General features: G+C 42.1%; 1 protein-coding gene across 1 annotated transcript; it reads left to right on the top strand.

Moving 5' to 3' along the window:
* The first annotated feature begins 14,491 nt into the window (after window positions 1–14,491).
* Window positions 14,492–17,126, top strand: LOC115217646. Its single transcript, XM_029787397.1, has 2 exons — window positions 14,492–15,355; window positions 17,091–17,126. The coding sequence occupies exons 1-2, from the start codon at window positions 14,492–14,494 to the stop codon at window positions 17,124–17,126; spliced, it is 900 nt and encodes a 299-aa protein (XP_029643257.1).
* The last annotated feature ends 3,941 nt before the right edge of the window (window positions 17,127–21,067 follow it).

The raw sequence follows: 21,067 nt of genomic DNA, 5'->3' as shown, positions 1-21,067 counted from the left end.
CTTTTCCCGAGATGGGAGAAGGCACAAACGTCGACAAACAAAAAGTCACACAGGCAAAACAAAGTTTTTCTGACGCCGTAGGCGGCAATGTTGTAGAACTGAAAGTGGCAATGGAAAAGCTCTTCCAGTTCAGAAAGTTAATTCAAAAAACCGGTGAGGAAACGAGACTGATACCGCCCCCTGAAACTATGGAGGCAATTCTAGAAAAGACGGTTACTTACAAAGTTTACAATATAAAAGAAAAAAGAATAGCGGAGGTAAAAAATGATATAGTCGAAAGGTGTATGGCGCCAATATGGAATAAGGTTCGCTACGTTAGCCGAGGAGTGAGAAGCGCTACGATAGAAGCTCATTTCGAGTCGGCTAACGTAGCGAAAGAAATTTCAACACAAACGTTGAAAAGTAAACATATCCTCCTACTCCCCACGTATTTAGGGCGTAGAACAGCAAAAGTTACGATAGAAGACATACCCAGAGGCTATGAAGTAATGTAGGCGGCAACAGCAGTCATTTTTGATGTGGAGGAGAAATTAACAATATTAAGCATGAGGAAGAAAGAGGCGACAAATTGGAAAGGCCAACAACTTGAGATGATTATTCAAGCAGACAATTCTACGCTGGAAAGTTTGCCAGACAGGGACTTCGTGGGGGAGGGGCATACTATACGTGTATCGGTGGAGGGACGTAGGCCCAGATGTTTCAAGTGCGGACAGAAGGGCCACGTTCGCTCCGAATGCACGAAGAAAAAAACGGTTAACGCCCCTCCTCAAAACGCTGTGAAAAACACAGAGAACAACAAAGCAGACAACACAGTAACAACAAAAGAAAACACGGAAAACAAAGAAACTGAAATTCAAAAAGAGGAGAAGAAAAAGAATGAAAAACAAAACGAAAAAGAAAAGGAGGAGGAAAATAATCTAACAAAAGAAAAAGAGCAGGAAGAAATGGAATACCCGACTGTGACAAACAAAAGGAAAAAATTCAACACCCCAGACTCCCCACCCCAAACAAAAAAGAAAATTAATAATGCAGACGAACAACACAAAAAAATTTTCCAATCCCACCCCGCTGGTACTACGTTTGTAGGACAGCAATTCAATAAACCCCACTCCCCAACTTTAAAAGGTTTCAAAACAAACGATAAGTGTATAGCATATAATGCGAAAAATGAGAGAGTTGTGTGGTTTGTGAAAGCAAGAACTCAAATCAAATGCTTTAAAACGACAGAGAAGGACCCGGAATGGAGATACGCAAGGGTCGGTGAGGAGAAATGGAAGGAGAGACTCTTCCAACATGTAAAGGACGGTTTCATTAAGGATGTCACCCAGGTGGTGATAGCTGGGAGAGTGCACATCAGCCCGGCAGCCACACCAACCCAGAGCCCGGGGGCAACGCCGGTGAAATGCCTAGCAACAACGGAGAGTGTGGGGGAGGTAGGCAGACATAAGCTGTCATGCTCCTTATCAGGAAGAACTTGGACTTACAGGTAAGTACTGTCTTTCTGGACCCAGAAGGTAGGCTGGTTGTCCTATATGTGACTCGCGTGAGTAAGCAGTCCTTCAGGTTGGTAGCTGTCTAGGCAGACCGGTTTTTATCGGAACCTGGAGCACTTTCTAGTGACGTCTAAAACGGTAGTCTTGGTAGGGGACTTCAACACTATTCTCGATGCGCGGGTCGATAGTGTGGGCTCGACTGATAGAAAAGGGAATCCTTGCCTCAAGGCTCTACTAGTAGACCGTTTTCGTCTGGACGAGCCGAACGTTCCACAGTGGACGTGGAGTAACAACGACGGCTCACGCAGATCGTATATAGATAGGGTATTTGTTAAGGAACGAGATAGAAGTAGCGTTAGCTGTCCACAATTTTCTGTTGTGCCTTACACGGATCACAAACTTGTGACGTGTGAGGTACAGGTAGATAAATGCCATAGACAGGGTCCCGGGTACTGGAAAATGAACAAGTCTATTTTGACTTGTGAAGCTTTCCGTACCCGGATTAAGAAATTAGTCCAGAGGGCATTATGTGGCACCATCATTAATAATAGATGGTGGCTCGCTCTCAAAAGAGCTATCCGCTTGGATTCCATTAGATTTAGCAAGCAGCTAAGTTTAGATAGGACTAGAATAGAGGGCGAATTAGTTAAGAACTTAGACGAGGCAATGGAATCTGGCAGTACATCTGTAGTGTTGGCAGCGAGAACGGTCTTGTACCGTCACCTCAACGCCAAGAATGAGGGGTGTAGAGTCAGAGCTAAGTTACGTGCAGGGAAACGAGAGGGTATTAATGTTGCCGGATGGGCCCGTCGTGAAGAGAGTCAGAAGGGCAAAAAGTCCTCTATTAAGTCTTTAACTGACGAACAGGGTCGCAAGATCTATGGACAGGAGGAGATGCAGAAGGTCTTTAACCAGCATTTCGCCCGGTTGTTTGGGGATGGCAGTTCGCTCGAGCGAGGGGAGGTCTTAAATATTTCCTAGCCGGTGGGCCTCGGCTCTCGACACGTGAGGCGGAATGCTGTGAAGGATTGATCTCTCCCGCGGAGGTAAGAGAGGTCATGGCCGGTTGCGCCGGGGAAAAGTCGCCGGGGTTAGATGGTCTGCCCTATGAGTTCTATTGTTGTATGCCGGACTTGTTCGGGGATATACTGGCGGGCGTCTATGCAAACTGGCAACAGAATGGGAGGATTCCCAGTTCTGTGAGCTGGGGAGTTGTGACGCTGGTCCAGGAAGACCCGAGCAAGGGGGATAGTATTAGTAATTATAGGCCCATAACTCTACTTAATGCAGAGTTTAAGATTTTGGCCAAGGTGTTAGCAAAAAGGTTGACGGCTGTCGTGGAGAAACTTGTCGGGAAGGCACAGACATGTGCAATCCCAGGCAGGTCGATCCAGGATAATCTTCACCTTATCCGCTACACTATAGACAGGGTCGGGAAATTAGCCGGCAAAGTAAAGCGTTCGATAGGGTCGGGAAATTAGCCGGCAAAGTAAAGCGTTCGATAGAGTAGACCATCGGTACTTGGCGGCTGGGCTGGGCCCTGGCTTTTGCGGGTGGATCTCAGCTATGTACAGCGGCATCAAGTCCACAGTCCAGATAAACGGTTACCTAACGGAGCCGTTTTCGATCAAGCGTTCAGTTCGTCAAGGGTGTCCCTTGTCCCCGCTCCTGTATGTTTTGGCTCTTGAGCCATTGCTGCGGAAGTTGGAGAAGTTGGGAGGCAACCCTAATGAAATCGGATGCGGTAAGTCTGTTTCTGCCTATGCGGATGACGTCACCCTCATCGTGTCCAACAAAGCACAGCTACCTTGTTTAGAAGGTGCTCTCCGAAGATACGAAGCGGTGGCAGGGGCAAAAGTTAACAAGGACAAGTCCACCGGTTTGCGCCTCGGCACCTGGAGGAACAAGCCGATATCGTCCAGTGTTGTTGGACACTGGACAGATGGTCCTGTTAAATTGCTCGGAGTTTGGTTTGGTTCAGACTCCCAGACGGAGAAGAATTGGAACGAGGTAGCGAACAAGGTAGAAGCTATAGTACGGAAGTGGTCCAGAAGGCATCTTTCCTTGAAAGGGAGGGCGGAGGTGGTACAGGTGTTTATAGCCTCTGTCATCACCTACCGCCTGACCGTCGTGCCTTGCCCCGATTCGTGGTTAAGCAAGTTGGAACGACTCCTTTTCCGCGTTTTGTGGAGGGGAGGAAAGCCACTTGTGTGTTGCCAGGAACCGCTAAAGGGTGGGCTGGGGATGCCTTGGCTAATGATGCGCAGGCATGCGTTGAGGCTGAGACATCTCTGGTGTCACCTGGAGGGTGAGAAGGTGTGGAATCCGCTGGCAGAGATTTAAACCCGGTTTCATTAAAAGGCGTAACCTGACTTTATGGCATGAGTGCTGACAGGCACTCTGGCTGATCCACAAGGGGTGCAAGGCTGGCAGCGGGAATACCACCTCGGTGTTCTATAGAGGGCTGGTAGAGGCAAAAAATGACGACGTCCTAGGAGGGGCTCTGGGGTTCGATGAAAATCAACTCTCCAACCTGTTTAAGAAGACTTTCAGGCCGGGGTATTTGGACAATTACCAAAAATCCCTGACCTGGCAGGGCTATAGGAATGCATTAACTGTTCGCGATAAGTTATCCAGGCACGGAATGTCAGTGCCACCGACGTATCCAAGATGTGGGTTGGACGATGAAACCGTTCAACACGCTTTTGTACAATGTCGGGAGCTGTCAAGCTTGATAAGTTACGTTGAATACGTGTTGTCGCATCTGGGACGAATACAGCTGTCGGCTGGATCTATGATAAAGGTGATACCGCCAACTGGACTCTCAAAGGAAGGTAAGGCTTGTTTTTACTGTACGGTGGCAGTACTAAAAGAGTGTGTGTGGAGAACCAGAATGGAAGGTTTAGTGACAGGGTCCTTTGTCTCTGGCCCCGGTTTGTTAAACTACTTCAGATATCATCTGAAGAGCAAGATGGGGTTGGAGAAGAGGAGCCTGCCACAGAAAGAGTATGTGAAACGTTGGAAGGATGTGATGAGAAAGGTGGGTGTTAGTAACCCAGCTTAATCATCAAAGAAAGGAAACCTTAGTTGCTGGGCCTTATAGGCTGCCGGGTTCAAAATTCGGAACCTGCACTTCTCCCCCTTTTCATTTTAACACATGTTGTTTTCTAATGTTATTAAAAAAAAAACGCACTAAAGTTCTCGTTATAAAGGCAAAAGTAAGCCAATGATTCGTTTAAAGGCAAAAGTAAGCCAAGTTTTCGTTTATGTCATATTATAACTAAATTTTTAAGTTTCATTCGAACTCTCATAACATTCTTTGTAATTGTTTGTCTTGTTATGTCCAAATCTATGTAAAATCGTATGATTATAATAAAGATTTTACCTTCAGCTAGCAGGCCTTTGCTACTCTAGACTGATGATGGGCAAGACCCAGAAACATGCATGTCTCTAGATTCAGGCCTAGCTGTTGGGGGTGTTTGTCTCCCCTTCGTGAATATATAAGGACACAGGAAATGTGTCAAGGCCGACAGGAAGCGTCGATGCTTCCTAGGGCTAACCAGCGGTGGTGTAATTCCCTTTACGGGACTGTCACGTTAAGTTGACAGTATACAATCAGAATATAGTTATCATTTTATACATCCACGTAAAGCAAATTGTAAAATCCAAAAGAGTAATTCCTAACTTTTTGTCAAAGCTGAATTTAATCCACAATATTTATCTTTTTTTCTTCACAAATGTAAATAAACTCAATCTGTTTCTTAAACGAGGGACATATTCATACGGCACAGAATGCTTTTTACCTCAATAGACCGTAATTGATTGGTTGAAATTGCAGAAATTGAAGAAAAAAAAACAACAAATATCTTACAAACTATAGAATTTTCTCGATAAAGCCAAGAGAAAAAGATGTTTTATAAACACATTCTACCAGTATACGAAGTTTAAAATTTTTTAGTTACCTAGAAATTATGTTAAAAACTGCCGTTCAAACCGAAAAGATTCATACTTATGTTATATGTATATTAAAGATTTTCAAAATTATTGGGTGTCAGGGAGCGGTTATTTTAAAGCATAAGCTATTTCTAATTGGCTAATTCATTTGAACTTATCCGCTTAAACAATAGGAAGTCAGATCATTAGTTAAATAAATCATATTAGTTTATCAAATATCAATGTATATCTTAAATTAACTTATAGACAATAAACTAAATAAGGGGTTATACAAAAGTATATTCATTTGTATGTTAAGACTTGGATAGATATTTACAAAATGCAATCATTTATAACTCCAATCATATCTTATACTATCGAAATGCATTTGTACTCACATACATAGCTACGCATATGTAAACAAATATACATACGTTACACACCATAAACATACATCCATTGAAATACATATATATATACGTATGCATCAATTCACAAGCATACATGCATCCACGTGAATGTACATACTCTCACATATCATCAATAAATACATATATACACAGTCCCTCTTACAATCCACATATATGCACACATGTACACATTCAAACAAACATACATACACACACACATATCCATACGCCTATGTATATACACATACATTCCTACATCAATAATATACAAATACCTACAAAATTAACTCTATAAATAAGTATGTCTACAATTAGACATGGATAGATATTTACAAAAAGCAATCATTTATAACTCCAATCATATCTTATACTATCGAAATGCATTTGTATCACATACATAGGTACGCATACGAAAATAAATATACATACGTTACACACCATAAACATACATCTATTGAAATATATATATATATATATATATATATATATACGTATATATCAATTCACATATACACAAGCATACATGGATCCACGTGCATGTACATATTATAAATCCACATATACATAGACTAAACTAAATACTAGTGCATTCATGAAGGTATGTATATGCAAACCTACCTTACACAAAGCTTCATATTAAACAACTGATGTAAATGTATACCAATATACCTATACATATCCATATACACACAAACATATACAAGTATATAAGGAGTATACATATATGTACACATGTATATATAACCCCACAAGTAATTATACATCACACTTTAAATATGTAAAAACATAATACCAATACCAGTATAAGCCAGACTACATCCATACACATACATACAAGTATACACCTATATATATACATACATACATACATATATATATATATACATATACATACCCATACATACATACAAACCTATACAATCATCACATACACAAATGTGTACTGATATCTATCCATAAGATCTAACATACATGAAAAATAACATAAAATAATAATTAAAACTACCACATACATGTACACAGATATACATACATAAATATATATACACGTATACATCTACACATATACAAATCCATTAGCTTCCTCAAGAGGGTTAGTACATTCACACATACTTAATACATAACTATATACTAAATAACAAGTGTAAATATATATCAATATACATAAATATATGGATATATCTACAAACCAATACAAGTACATAAAGAATATACAAATATGTACACACAAATGAACACTTATATAAATATATAAACATATTCACATACATATACATATATTACACACATATACATACATATACAAATAATATGCCCATAACCCATATATACCATAACCCATATATATATATATATATATATATATATATATATATATATATATATATATATATATATATGTATATTATATATGTATATATATGTATAACTTTGTATATATATGTGTATATATTTATGCATGTATATATATATATGTGTGTGTATATATATATATATGTGGTGTTGGCGGTCATTGTTATGGGCCGTGATGAGCTATGTGGTGTTGGTGGAGAGGATGACAGATGAAGTGGGCAGAAGTAGGGCTTGCAGGAGCCGGCGGAAGAGTGAAGGGCACATGCGTGGCAGGAAGCACATGTGGTCAGTTCCAGCATAGACGGCAAAGCGACAGGACGTGTTGAATTTGTGAGAGACCGCTGATTTCGCCGAGGTAAGACCTTTTGTATTTCTTGCTCCCGTTGCTTCTTTTTCTGTTGTCCTTTTCTTCCATCACACTACAAGCTATTTCGGCACATAAAAAAATAAAAAAATGAACAATGAGTGCCCGTATTTCGCACGAGATGATCAAACCGTTTTGCGGCAACACAGATGTAGTCAGCGCAGAGAAAGTAGAAATCTGGTTGATGGAGGCCATTGTGGAGGGAATGTTTGATGCATACGCTTGCCTGGGGAAAACAAGATGGACTAGGGAACAGGTTGATGTATTTGCCAATGAACTCAGGAGGTTGGCTAAACTGGTGGGTTATGAGGGAGAGTCGCTGGACCGGACGATTAAGTTGGCATTGGTGACTGGCTTTCCTGACAACAAATCGGTCGAGTTGCAGAAGCTTCCAAACGTTCATTTGATGGCGATGGCAGACATCGTATCTCGGGCTCGCGTACTAGTTTCGTGCTGCAGAACAACGTCGGTAGCAGCGACTGCAACAACGAAAAGTGGCCAAGCTAGGAGCAGCAGAGAGAGGTCGAAGAAAGAACGTGTACGACCATTCAAAGGACAGTGTTTCCGGTGCCAGGGTCTACACATGGTGCGAGACTGCGAGTCTCCCAAGCCTGAGGTCATTTGCTACCGGTGTCGAGAAACAGGGCATATAGCCAGCGAATATCTGCGGGGAAACAGACTGAGAGAGACTACTGCACCGGTAGTTATCCCTTTGGATCAATAGAGGTGCATTTAACGTCATTACCTGTAGTCGACATTCTGGTGGAGGGGAAGATATTGCGAGCCCTTGTGGACACGGGCTGTACGACAACCCTAATGACTCCAGAAGTGGTAGAGACATGGAGTGGAGAAAGCAGTGTAAGAGCAGTCGACGGAAGAGAAGCACACTCTAAAGGCGTTACAGATGTGCAGACTGTGGTGCAGGGAATAAGGCTGACGCTGCGAGCAATTGTAGTTGGCCACTTGGTGGGTGAGATTGACGTGGTGATGGGGGTGGATCCAATCACCCGTTTAGCATGCCTTCGTGCAGGTCGGGGAAGAAGTTTGGGTAAAACCCCCAAATACACGGTGTACATCATGATGGGGAAAGGGAACAATAACCTCCATCAATTCGAAGAACAACATCTCTGTCGATGGTATGCCACGCCACATTTTGGATATATGGAAGATTGTCCATTCCTCAGACGATGGAACCAGCAGCAGTGGGCAAGAAGATGAAGACAACAACAGTAGGCAAGAAGATGAAGACAACATCAGTAGACAAGATGATGAAGCCAGCAGCAACATGCCAGGAACATAGGCCAGTCCTAGGGTCGCACTTCAACCACAGAGGGAGCGGCACACTCCTCCCTGGTTGGCTGATTATGAAACCAGTTAAGGTGTGAGTTCGGGAGTGAGGAGTGAGTGGGAAAGCCAGTTCAGGGATCTGTAGATCAGGAGGGGCATGTGGTGTTGGTGGAGAGGATGGCAGATGAGGTGGGCGGAAGTAGGGCTTGCAGGGGCCGGCGGAAGAGTGAAGGGCGCATACGTGGCAGGAAGCACATGTGGTCAGTTCCAGCATAGATGGCAAAGCGACAGGACGTGTTGAATTTGTGAGAGACCGCTGATTTCGCCGAGGTAAGGCCTTTTGTATTTCTTGCTCCCATTGCTTCTTTTTCTGTTGTCCTTTTCCTCCATCACACTACAATATATATATTTAAATATGAATTCTATAATTACTAAATCTTTCTAAAGGAGAGATACAGCAACAGTACTGGGTATTAATATTTATTGCCAAACTAATGTGGCAGTCCAGAGAAAAACAACGAATGCTGCTATTGATTAGCTCTGAGAGGCAATCGCCCCTAGCTAGCTATATAACTCATGATTTATGGATATATATATATGTGTATGTATGTATGTATACATGTGTATATATATATATGTATGTATATACAAATAAGAAAATGGAGGAACAGATTCCTTTCAATCATCAACTTACAGATAATACCAAATCATATTATTTATTAACTACTTAAATAGGAACATCCAAATCCAACAGAATAAAACAATATACATCAATAAGTAAGATAATACCATAAAGATAATACATAAAAAATGGACTTTGTATATGTACCCATTGATGTGGATGTATATGTATACTCCGGTATATATATTTGATAATCTGTAACCTTATGTGTATGTATATTATTATATATATATACTTATATATAGGTATATACACTTATATATATATATTTATATATATATATATATATATATATATATATATATATATATATATATATTCTTGTGTATGTGTATTTTGTTTCTTATTTATATTTGCATTTTTATATTTTTATAATTGTACTTTATAATCTCTGACGAGGCCTTGAGATATATATAAGTAACTCATTTTTAACTGCATATTACCTCAATACATCTGACTAGTATAAGCACAATGAGATACCTTTATCTACAGGCTGAAACAGCTGTAAGATCCATTTTTTATGTATTATCTTTATGGTATTATCTTACTTATTGATGTATATTGTTTTATTCTGTTGGATTTGGATGTTCCTATTTAAGTAGTTAATAAATATGATTGAAAGGAATCTGTTCCTCCATTTTCTTATTTGTATTATGATTTTGAGGTAAAATATTTTACCTTCGCCCATCTAATACAATAAATGAATTAATTGCATTGCAATTATAAGCATTTATGTATTTGCCTTTTGGGTACTTCACTAGCAGTATATTGGATAACTGATATCCCATAGTGGGCTACACTCATAACCCCTATCTCACTTTGTACTTTTATGTATATATATATATTTATGTATATATATGTGCATATATGTATATATATGTGTATATATATATATATATATATATATATATATATATATGTATGTATATGTACATACATATACATATATATATATACATATGTATATATATATATATATATCATCATCATCATCATCATCGTTTAACGTCCATTTTCCGCGCTAGCACGGGTTGGACAAAGCACGGTATATATATATATATATATATATATAAATATATATATATATATATATGTTAATAAAATAGAACATATGCATATATATAAACATATATGTACGTACCTACCTCTACATGTACATATACACGCATATATGTGTACAGGACACCAAAAAGACGTCGAACACATAGAGAGACGAAACACATAGACACAAACCAAGGAACAAGACAAGCAAAAAAAAAGGAGAGATACAGGACAATAAGCACAACGAAAAATCCCCTTCTTCAGTCGCTAAGATTTCATCTACTAAACGTTTCGAAGGATAAAAGCGAGACGTATACTTCGAAGAAAAATTCCTTCCCGCGAAAAGCAAATCAATTAAAATTCTGAGATCTTTTCGCAGAGGGGTAAAAAAAAGCAAGACGGTAACGACAGTACAAACATATAAACAGTAAAAAATATATATATAAACAGTGGAAAAATAAATATATAACAGTGAGAGACAGGACAAGGAGAACAAGATAAGAAGGGCTGTTAACGCCAGACGAAAAAAGTATTGCAAACGCTGGATTATCGTGGAAGACGAGAGAGGGAAAATTTGTCGACCAGAAGCCTTACAAGGCGGGCGAGAAAAGACAGGATAGCAGTTACGACGGAAGTGTCGTCGCAGATGGATGACGGGAATGGGGGAGGAGGAGCAAGAGGAAGAGAGAGAAGAAGGGGAATGGTGCGAGGAGACCATGAAGAATGGTGAAAGGGAGAGAGAGAATGAAGAATGAGAGAGAGAGGAAGAGACAGGTTAAGTGAGGGAAAAAAAGACGAAAAAGGGAATGGGAGAGAAGGAAAGAAAGATGCAGAGTCGCGTGAGAGTTAATATCAAGGCTAACTTGATAAACAGAACAATCTTACTTAATAGGGTGCGTGCGTTTAGTCGTATAATATGTTAATAAAATAGAACATATGCATATATATAAACATATATGTACGTACCTACCTCTACATGTACATATACACGCATATATGTGTACAGGACACCAAAAAGACGTCGAACACATAGAGAGACGAAACACATAGACACAAACCAAGGAACAAGACAAGCAAAAAAAAAAAGGAGAGATACAGGACAATAAGCACAACGAAAAATCCCCTTCTTATATATATATATATAAGTGTGTGTGTACATATTTACGTGTCTGTGTTGCTCTCCACACCATCACTTGACAACCAATGCTGGTGTATCTATGTCCCCATAACTTAGTGGTTCAGTAAAAGAGACTGATATAATAAGTACTTGGCTCAGGAAGAATAAGTTCTGAGGGTCTATTTGTTTGACTAAAGGCAGTGCTCCAGTATGGCTGCAGTCAAATGACTGAAACAAGTAAAAGAAGAAAAGAATATGTATATATATCTATGTAGGTATGTATGTATATATATATATATAGAAGGTGGCGAGCTGGCAGACACCTCTGCGCACCGGGCGAAATGCTTAGCAGTATTTCGTCTGCTCTTACGTACTGAGTTCAAATTCCGCCGAGGTCGACTTTGCCTTTCATCCTTTCAGGGTCAATAAATAAAGTACCAGTTTCGCACTGGGGTCGATGTAATCGACTTAATCCTTCTGTCTGTCCTTGTTTGTCTCCTCTATGTTTAGCCCCTTGTGGGCAATAAATAAATATATATATATATATATGTGTGTGTGTGTGTGTGTGTGTATATATATAGATATATATGTACTTATATACATTTATATATATGTCTTTATATGTATATATGTACATATATATATATATATGTGTGGTGTGGTGATGAGGGAGTGTGACAGAGAGGGAGGGAGCGGAAGTGGGTCTTGCAGGTCTCGCAGGGCGCATGCGCCGGCGGAAGCGGAAGTGAGAGACAGAACGCACGTGCGGCATCGACCAGGGCAGTCAGACTCGAGAACGACGCCAAGACGACAAGACGCTAGCAAGTTGGCTCAAGGCAAATCCGGCTTCATCTCTGCAGGTAAGACCAAATTACACTTCTAATTCTTTTCCTTGTTCTGTTACGCTCCTTTTCACCACACTTATCACAAGCTATTTCGGCAAAATAATCACTCGGTTTCGTGAAAATAAAAAATAAAAATTATGCAGACTGCTATGATTTCACGCGACCCTATAACACCGTTTTGCGGCGACACCGACGTGGTCGCTTGGTTGAGGAGGGTGAAGTTGGTGGCGAAGCTACACGGCATAGCTGACCTGGCTAGTTTTATGCCGTTGTATTTGGATGGCCCGGCGTTGGCGTTATATCTGGAGATGGAGGAAGCGGACCAACGCAGTGCGGACAAGGTGGAGATCCGACTTATGGAGGCCTTCGCGGAAGGAATGTTCGAAGCGTACACTCGACTGGGTAGGATGAGGTGGACAGGACAGCAGGTGGACGTGTTCACCGGCGAGCTTAGAAGGTTGGCAAAACTTGCGGGATATGAGGGAGAGTCGCTAGAACGCACGGTCAGGTTAGCCTTTGTGACCGGCTTTCCCAACATCATGTCGGTCGAGCTACAGAAGCTCCCGAACGTGCGTTCGATGCCGATGGCCGAGATTATATCACGGGCACGTGTACTGGTGTCGTGCAGCAGGTTGACGTCGGTAGCAGCGACTGCAACGTCGAAAAGTGGCCCAGCTAGGAGCAACGGAGAGGGGCTGGGGAAAGAACGCGTGCGGTCGTTTAAGGGACAGTGTTTCCAGTGCCAGGGCCCACACATGGTCCGTGACTGCGCGTCGCCCAAGCCCGAGGTGATTTGCTACCGGTGCCGAGAGCCGGGGCATGTGGCCAGCGAGTGTCTGCGGGGAAACGGACCGCGGGACACTACTGCGCCGGTAGTTGTCCCTTTGGATTAGTAGCGGCGCGTTTCTCATCGTTACCTGTGGTCGACATTCTGGTGATGGGGAAGATGTCGCGAGCCCTGGTGGACACGGGCTGTACGACGACCCTGATGACCACAGAAGTGGCAGAGACGTGGAGTGGAGGAAGCAGTGTCAGGGCAGTCGACGGAAGAGAAGTGCACTGCGAAGGGGTTACGGATGCGCAGATCGTGGTGCAGGGACTGCAGCTGACATTGCGAGCGATTGTGGTCGGTCACTTGGTGGACGAGATCGACGTGGTGATGGGGATGGATGCGATCACCCGTCTGGGAGGTGTTACCGTCAACGAGGCTGGCGTAACGTTTGGGCTAGCAAGGAAGCCGTGTAGGGCGACACCACGCACCGACGACAACCGTGAGGAAATGGATGCAGCGCACACCATTGAAGACCAGGATTTTCGGGCTGTCTTTGATGGCGAGAGGTGGACAGTGGAGTGGCACTGGAAGGGAGAGCCCCCGATGTTAAAGAACAAAGTGGGCTGCTATCAGCATACTCTAAAAGGAGATGCCAGAAGTGAGTTCGAGGGGGAGGTGGAGCGGTGGATTAAGGAGGGCATAGTGATACCCTGGGAAAAAGAAGAGAGCGGAGTCCTGCCACTGATGGCAGTGATACAGCCCACAAAGCGTAAGGTCAGGCCAGTGCTCGACTTCCGAGAGCTGAATGACCACGTGTCATGTCATACAGGCGGCGAGGCCACAGATGTCTGCGGAGACACCTTGCGAGAGTGGAGGCAGACGGCGGGGGCCTCCACGATTGTCGATTTAAAGTCGGCATACCTTCAGGTTCATGTGGCTGAGAAACTATGGAGGTACCAGCTCGTCAGGTATAGGGGCCGGACGTACTGTCTGACCAGGTTGGGATTCGGGCTGAATTCAGCTCCGAAGATTATGGCAACAATTCTCAAGGCCATCCTGGGGAAGGTGGACAGAGTAAAAAGGGCCACCAATTCATACATCGACGACATTCTGGTGGATGAAACCGTGATACCAGCAACGGAGGTCATAGGCCACCTGAAGAGTTTTGGACTGATCGCCAAGCCGCCAGAGGCTATGGAGGGAGGTGCTGCACTGGGCCTCAAGCTATGGAGAGACAAAGCCGGCGCCTTGGTGTTCCGGCGAGGGAATGAGATCCCTGAACTGGGCGCCAGCATGAGTAGACGGGAGCTGTTCTCTGTGTGTGGGAAGCTGGTGGGACACTACCCAATTGCAGGCTGGCTCCGGACAGCATGCAGCTTCATCAAGAGACGAGCCGAAGGAGTGAAGTGGAATGATAAAGTGGGGGAGAGGACGATCGACATGATGCAGGAAGTCTTGGTCAGAGTAAGAGCAGAGGACCCGGTGAGGGGCAGCTGGTATGTTCCCAAATCAAAGAGCGGGATCGTATGGTGTGACGCCAGTAGCATCGCAATAGGGGTTGTCTTGGAAGTGGGAGGTGTCACGGTGGAAGATGCAGCCTGGCTCAGGAAGATGGATGACTGCAGTCACATCAACGTGGCGGAGTTGGAAGCCGTGCTGAAGGGGGTGAACCTAGCCTTGAAGTGGGGGTTGCACACCATAGAAATCAGGACTGATTCAGCCACTGTACTTGGTTGGGCGACGGCAGTCATCACCGATGAGCGGAGGGTGCGGACCAAAGGGGCTGCAGAGATGCTGGTAAAGCGTCGATTGGGGATACTGCATGAACTGACCACTGAGTTCAATCTGAAGCTGAGCGTGATCTTTGTGCCTTCCGAGAAGAACAGGGCAGACGTCCTGACCAGGGTTAAGCGAGCCTGGTTGCAAGTGCCAGAGGAGGCGAAGCAGGATGTAGCTGCAGTATGCCATCTGAGCGACTCGGAGTTGCGGAGACTGCACACCATGCATCACATGGGTGTGGACAGGACGTTGTTCCTGGCCAGAAAAGTCGACTCCGACGTAACAAGACAGAGCGTGCGGAGAGTGGTTAGCAGTTGTGACAGGTGCCAGTCCATCGACCCTGCTCCGGTCGTGCATGAAGCGGGAAGTATTCCAGTGGACCAGGACTGGAGACGACTGGCGGTGGACATAACACACTACCGGCAGGGGACATACCTCTCAATGGTTGACTGCGGACCAGGGCGGTTCACCATATGGAGGGAGATGAGGTCAGGAACCGCAGAAGAAATTGCGAAAGTGCTGAGCGAGATATTCCTGGAACGAGGCCCCGTGGATGAACTGCTTCTGGACAACGGCACTGCATTTCGCTCGGAGGCGCTGAGAGAAATGCTTGATGAGTGGAAGGTCAACCGCTTCTTCAGGGCGGCATACCGGCCAAGTGGAAACGGGGTGGTGGAAAGGCATCATCGTACCATCAAGGCCATGGCTGAGAGGGGTCACATTTCACCAGTCGAGGCCGTGTTTTGGTACAACATGTCGCCCAGATCAGGACAGGCCGAGGAGTCGGTGCCACACAGGGCAATATTCAGGTACGAGTGGAGGCATCCGTGTACTACATCAATGCGACCCGGGGCAGAGGAAGAGCACGCCTTCGTGCAGGTCGGGGAGGAAGTCTGGGTGAAACCCCCGAACGCACGGTGTACATCGCAATGGGGAAAGGGGACAATAACCTCCGTAAATTCAAAGAATAACATCTCGGTAGATGGTATGCCACGCCACATTTTGGACATACGGAGGATTGTCCATGCCCCGGAGGATGGGACAAGCAACAGTGGGCAAGACGATAACAACAGACAGGATGACGAGGTCGGCAGCAACACGCCAGAAACAAGTCCTAGGGTCGCACTGCGACCACAGAGGGAGCGGCACCCTCCTCCCTGGTTGGCTGACTACGAAACCAGTTTCAGGTGCGGGAGCGAGTGAGGAAGCCGGTTCAGTGATCTATAGATCAGGGGGGCGTGTGGTGTGGTGATGAGGGAGTGTGACAGAGAGGGAGGGAGCAGAAGTGGGTCTTGCAGGTCTCGCAGGGCGCATGCGCCGGCGGAAGCGGAAGTGAGAGACAGAATGCACGTGTGGCATCGACCAGGGCAGTCAGACTCGAGAACGACGCCAAGACGACAAGACGCTAGCAAGTTGGCTCAAGGCGAATCCGGCTTCATCTCTGCAGGTAAGACCAAATTACACTTCTAATTCTTTTCCTTGTTCTGTTACGCTCCTTTTCACCACACTTATCACAATATGTATATGTATGTATGTATATATTTGTATGTGTATATATGTATGTATGTATATATACATACATATATATATATAGATTTAGATGAATTAGGTACTGAAGTTGAGGCACTAGAATTTAGTACGGCATTATCAATACAGTTTCAAAATAAAGTGATTAAAATCAAAATAAGCAACAGGATATCCTCAAAATAAGCAACAGTACGATCATTTCACGCAACTCCATTTAATTGAACAATGCAGCCATTACATAAATTTACTACCAGTGGCCTAGCATGTAGAACATGTCGATAGACAATATATTATTCATATAAATACAGTGTAGATTTAAACACATAAAAGATGGCCATAATAGGACACCTAACACACTAGAAGGAGTAGGCAAAATCCAAACCACTATTAGGGGTAATTTCAAAGGGAATGAAAAATAAAAACATATACCATCTTTCTCCCGGACCATGGTTTCAAACTCTAATTAGCAAATAAATTAATTTGTTAGGTGAAGTTCTCATCAGCGGAAATGCCAAAAGATTAACATATAAAAATGAGGCAATACAGTACTTGCCTCATGCTTACATATCATAATTTTTCAAATCTACAGCGCAAGCACAGTTTTCTTGGCAGCAAATAAAATAATGCTGACTTACTTCAAAAAATTTGATGAGAACTTCGCCTAGCAAATTAATTTATTTCCTAATAAGAGTTTGAAACCATGGTCCAGGAGAAAGATGGTATATGTTTTTATTTTTCATTCCCTTTGAAATTACCCTTAATAGTGGTTTTGATTTTGACAACTCCTTCTAGCTTGTTAGGTGTCCTACTATGGCCATCACTTATGTGTTTAAATGTGCACTGTAATTATGTGAATAATATATAGTCTATTGACTAGTTTCTACATGCTGGGCAACTGGTAGTAAAAATTTCTAAAATTTTTCTAACCCTGATATTTATTAATAATTTTTAGCAAATTTTTTTGAAGCGAGTCGGCATTATTTTATTTGCTGCTGACAAAACTGTGCTTGCGCGATGGATTTGAAAAATTATATGTAAGCACGAGGCAAGTACTGTATTGCTTTGTATTGACATGTTAATCTTTTGGCATTCCCGCTGATGAGAACTTCGCCTAGCAAATTAATCTATTTGCTAATTAGAGTTTGAAGCCATGGTCCAGGAGAAAGATATTAAATGTTTTTATTTTTCATTCCCTTTGAAATTACCCCTACTGGTGGTTTGGATTTTGACTACTCCTTCTAGCATGTTAGGTGTCCTATTATGGCCATCTCTTATGTGTTTAAATGTACACTGTATTTATATATATATGATGTATATATACGTATGTATATAAATGTATATGTATGTATGTATGTGTGTGTGTGCATGTGTGTGCGTGTGCATGTGTGTGTATAAATATATATATATATATATATATACTTATACTATAGCTTCAGGCCCACTAAAGCCTTGTGAGTGGATTTTGTACACGGAAACTGAAAGAAGACTATTGTATATATGTGTATATTTGTGAGTGTGTGTATGTGTGACTGTGTTTGTACCCCCACCATTGCTTGACAACCAATGTTGCTGTGTTTATGTTCCTGTAATCTAGCAGTTCAGTAAAAGACACTGATAGAATAAGTGCTAGGCTTACAAAAATAAATCCTTGGGTCAATTTCTTTGACTAAAGGTGGTGCTCCAGCATGGCCGCAGTTACATGGCTGAAAACAAGTAAAATAAAAGACTATGCCATTTTAATCCTGAGCAATGCCAGGTATCTCTGCTAATAATAATAATAATAATAATAATAATAATAATAATAATAATAATAATAAAATGCTCTGATGCAGTACCAGGCAGTGGCTCTCATGGCTTCTGATCTTAACTAATTGGAAGTGTTATCATGAACATTGTTTTGTCTTGGTATAAAAGATGAGCTACAGCAAATATTCTGCTCAATACCACAGATTTGCCTGTCAGTTGTTTGACCGTAACCAGTTGAGCATATCCCTTAGTGGCTGACGATATGTGCATGTCTGATTACAAGTAGAAGTAGTGCGGGAGCATCATAGCCATTTGTTGAGAGGGATTCTTTGGGGTTTGAATAATTCACCTCTGGAAACATGGGTGGTTTGTTCAACATCCTTAAGCAACCCTTATCAGAGACCTTTTGAACAGGATGGGTTACTCGACCTGAAGAAAATTCTAACTGGGCCCCACCTGCAAGGTCATGTGCTGTTTATCTTGATATGAGATCACCATGTCACGCACATATGGTTGTGATGCAAGTGCCTGGTGTATCCTTATCAGACAGGTAGTCATGATGGGTATACTGGGCTTCGTATATTTTACCCCAGTGTCACTTCAATGACATGCACTGCTCTCTCACTCAATAATAATAATAATAATAATAATAATAATAATAATAATAATAATAATTATAATAATAATAATAATGATAATAATAATGATAATAATAATAATAATAATAATAATAATAATAATAATAATAATAATAATAATAAAAAGTGATATCACTGAGCTAAATAACCTAATATACGCAGCAGCCACTGCAGCCACAAAAGAAGCTGGATACTCACCCAAACCTGCCCAAACAGGAGTACCACCACCCAAACAAACTCTGTGGATAAATAACATCCAAAGCAAAATAAAAAAAATTAGAAAAGACCTGTCGATTCTTAATGAAATCAGCAAACAATCAACGCTACTGAGCAACAAAATGAGAACAAAAATACTCCGCAAATATAAAATCACAGAGAAAGATTTGCCTGAAATAAAAGAAAAGCTGAAGCAAGATATCCTTGCCAAAGCACAAAGGATCCGCTGGTACAAGAAACGCCAACGCTTCTTTGAAGAAAACAAAAAGTTCAACTCTAACCCCAAAAAGTTCTACCAAGAACTGGGAAAAAATAAAATAGAAGTCACTGCAGCACCAACGGCAGAAGAATTGGAAGAATTCTGGGGAGAAATATGGTCAGCGAACGAACCACCAAAAAAAAGGAGTATCAGAATAACAAACTTGGCATCTGAACAACTTTGGACCCCCATAACAACTGAAGAGGTCACCCAGGCACTGCAAAGACTAAGCAACTGGAAGGCACCTGGGCATGACAAGATCCCCAACTTCTGGTTGAAATATCTAACAGGAATGCACTAAAAGCTGGCTGAAAACTTTAACAAAGTACTAGCAGAGCCAGAGACAATGCCTGAATGGCTCACGAAGGGGAAAACCATCTTAATTCCCAAATCAAATGAAACAGAAAAACCAGAAAACTACAGACCAATAACCTGCCTCCCTACTATGTTCAAGGCATTTACTGCAGTGATATCACAAAGGCTGAACAAGCACCTGGACGAAAACAAACTGTTCCCAGAAGAGCAGAAAGGATGCCGCAAAGGCTCATATGGCTGTAAAGATCAACTAATGATTAATAAAGCCGTAACTGAAGACAGCCACAGAAAGAAGAAAGGCCTCAGTATGGCCTGGATTGACTACAAAAAGCGTTTGATAGCATCCCCCACACATGGATCCTCGAAACACTAGCCATTAACAAAGTAGCACACCAACAATCATAAAATTCATAGAGCACTCTATGAATAAATGGCAAACAGTCCTACACCTCCAAACAAAAGAGGGACTCATGAAAACCAAAGACATCCCCATTAGAAGAGGAATATTCCAGGGAGACACGCTCTCCACTCCTTTTCTGCTTGGTACTGTCACCTCTATCTGATATGCTAAATAGAACTGGATGCGGATATAAATGTTACGGCAAAACGATCAGCCACCTTTTATATATGGATGACCTAAAACTATACGCTGCAAATGACAAACAGCTGGAAACACTATTAAAGACAGTTCATGGATTTACCAAAAATAGATATGAAATTGGATTAGAAAAATGCGCCAAAGTAACCCTGAAAAGAGGAAAACTAGTTAAGAGTAACAACATCACACTAGATAAAACCAATAAAATAAAAGATTAGACCAAAGCCAAACTTACAAATACTTAGGAATCCATGAACTAGATAAGACACAACACACACAAATGAAAGAGAAATAAAAAAGAATATTATAGACGAGTTAGATCAATACTAAACACAGAGCTCAATGCTAAAAACAGATAATAGGTATCAACACTTTAGCTGTCCCAGTTATAAGTTACAGCTACAATATCCTTAACTGGACACGAATGAACTGACCAAAATAGATAGGAAAACAAGAAAATAATGACAGGATCTAGGATACATCACCCAAAATCTGACATAGAAAGACTATATATACAACGTATAGAAGGTGGTAGAGACCTTATACAGCTGGAAAACTACTATAAAATAACCACCATAGGACTGCAAAAATATCTACTTCAGAAGGAAGGAAAACTGATCCAGATAGCGGCAAAACACGAGCAAAACAAAAAACTGTTCTCAGTATTTGAGGAAGCTGACAAATACAACAAG

Source organism: Octopus sinensis, linkage group LG11, assembly GCF_006345805.1.
Source record: "Octopus sinensis linkage group LG11, ASM634580v1, whole genome shotgun sequence".
NCBI lineage: Eukaryota > Metazoa > Mollusca > Cephalopoda > Octopoda > Octopodidae > Octopus > Octopus sinensis.
This window is presented reverse-complemented; position numbering and strand designations above follow the sequence as displayed.

Excerpts from the sequence above, each read along its gene's own strand:
- LOC115217646 (XM_029787397.1), top strand. The coding sequence starts at position 14,492 with ATGGAGGGAGGTGCTGCACTGGGCCTCAAGCTATGGAGAGACAAAGCC. Across the intron at positions 15,356-17,090 it reads CCAGAAAAGTCGACTCCGAC|GTGAAGTTCTCATCAGCGGA; the intron begins GTAACAAGACAG and ends TTAATTTGTTAG.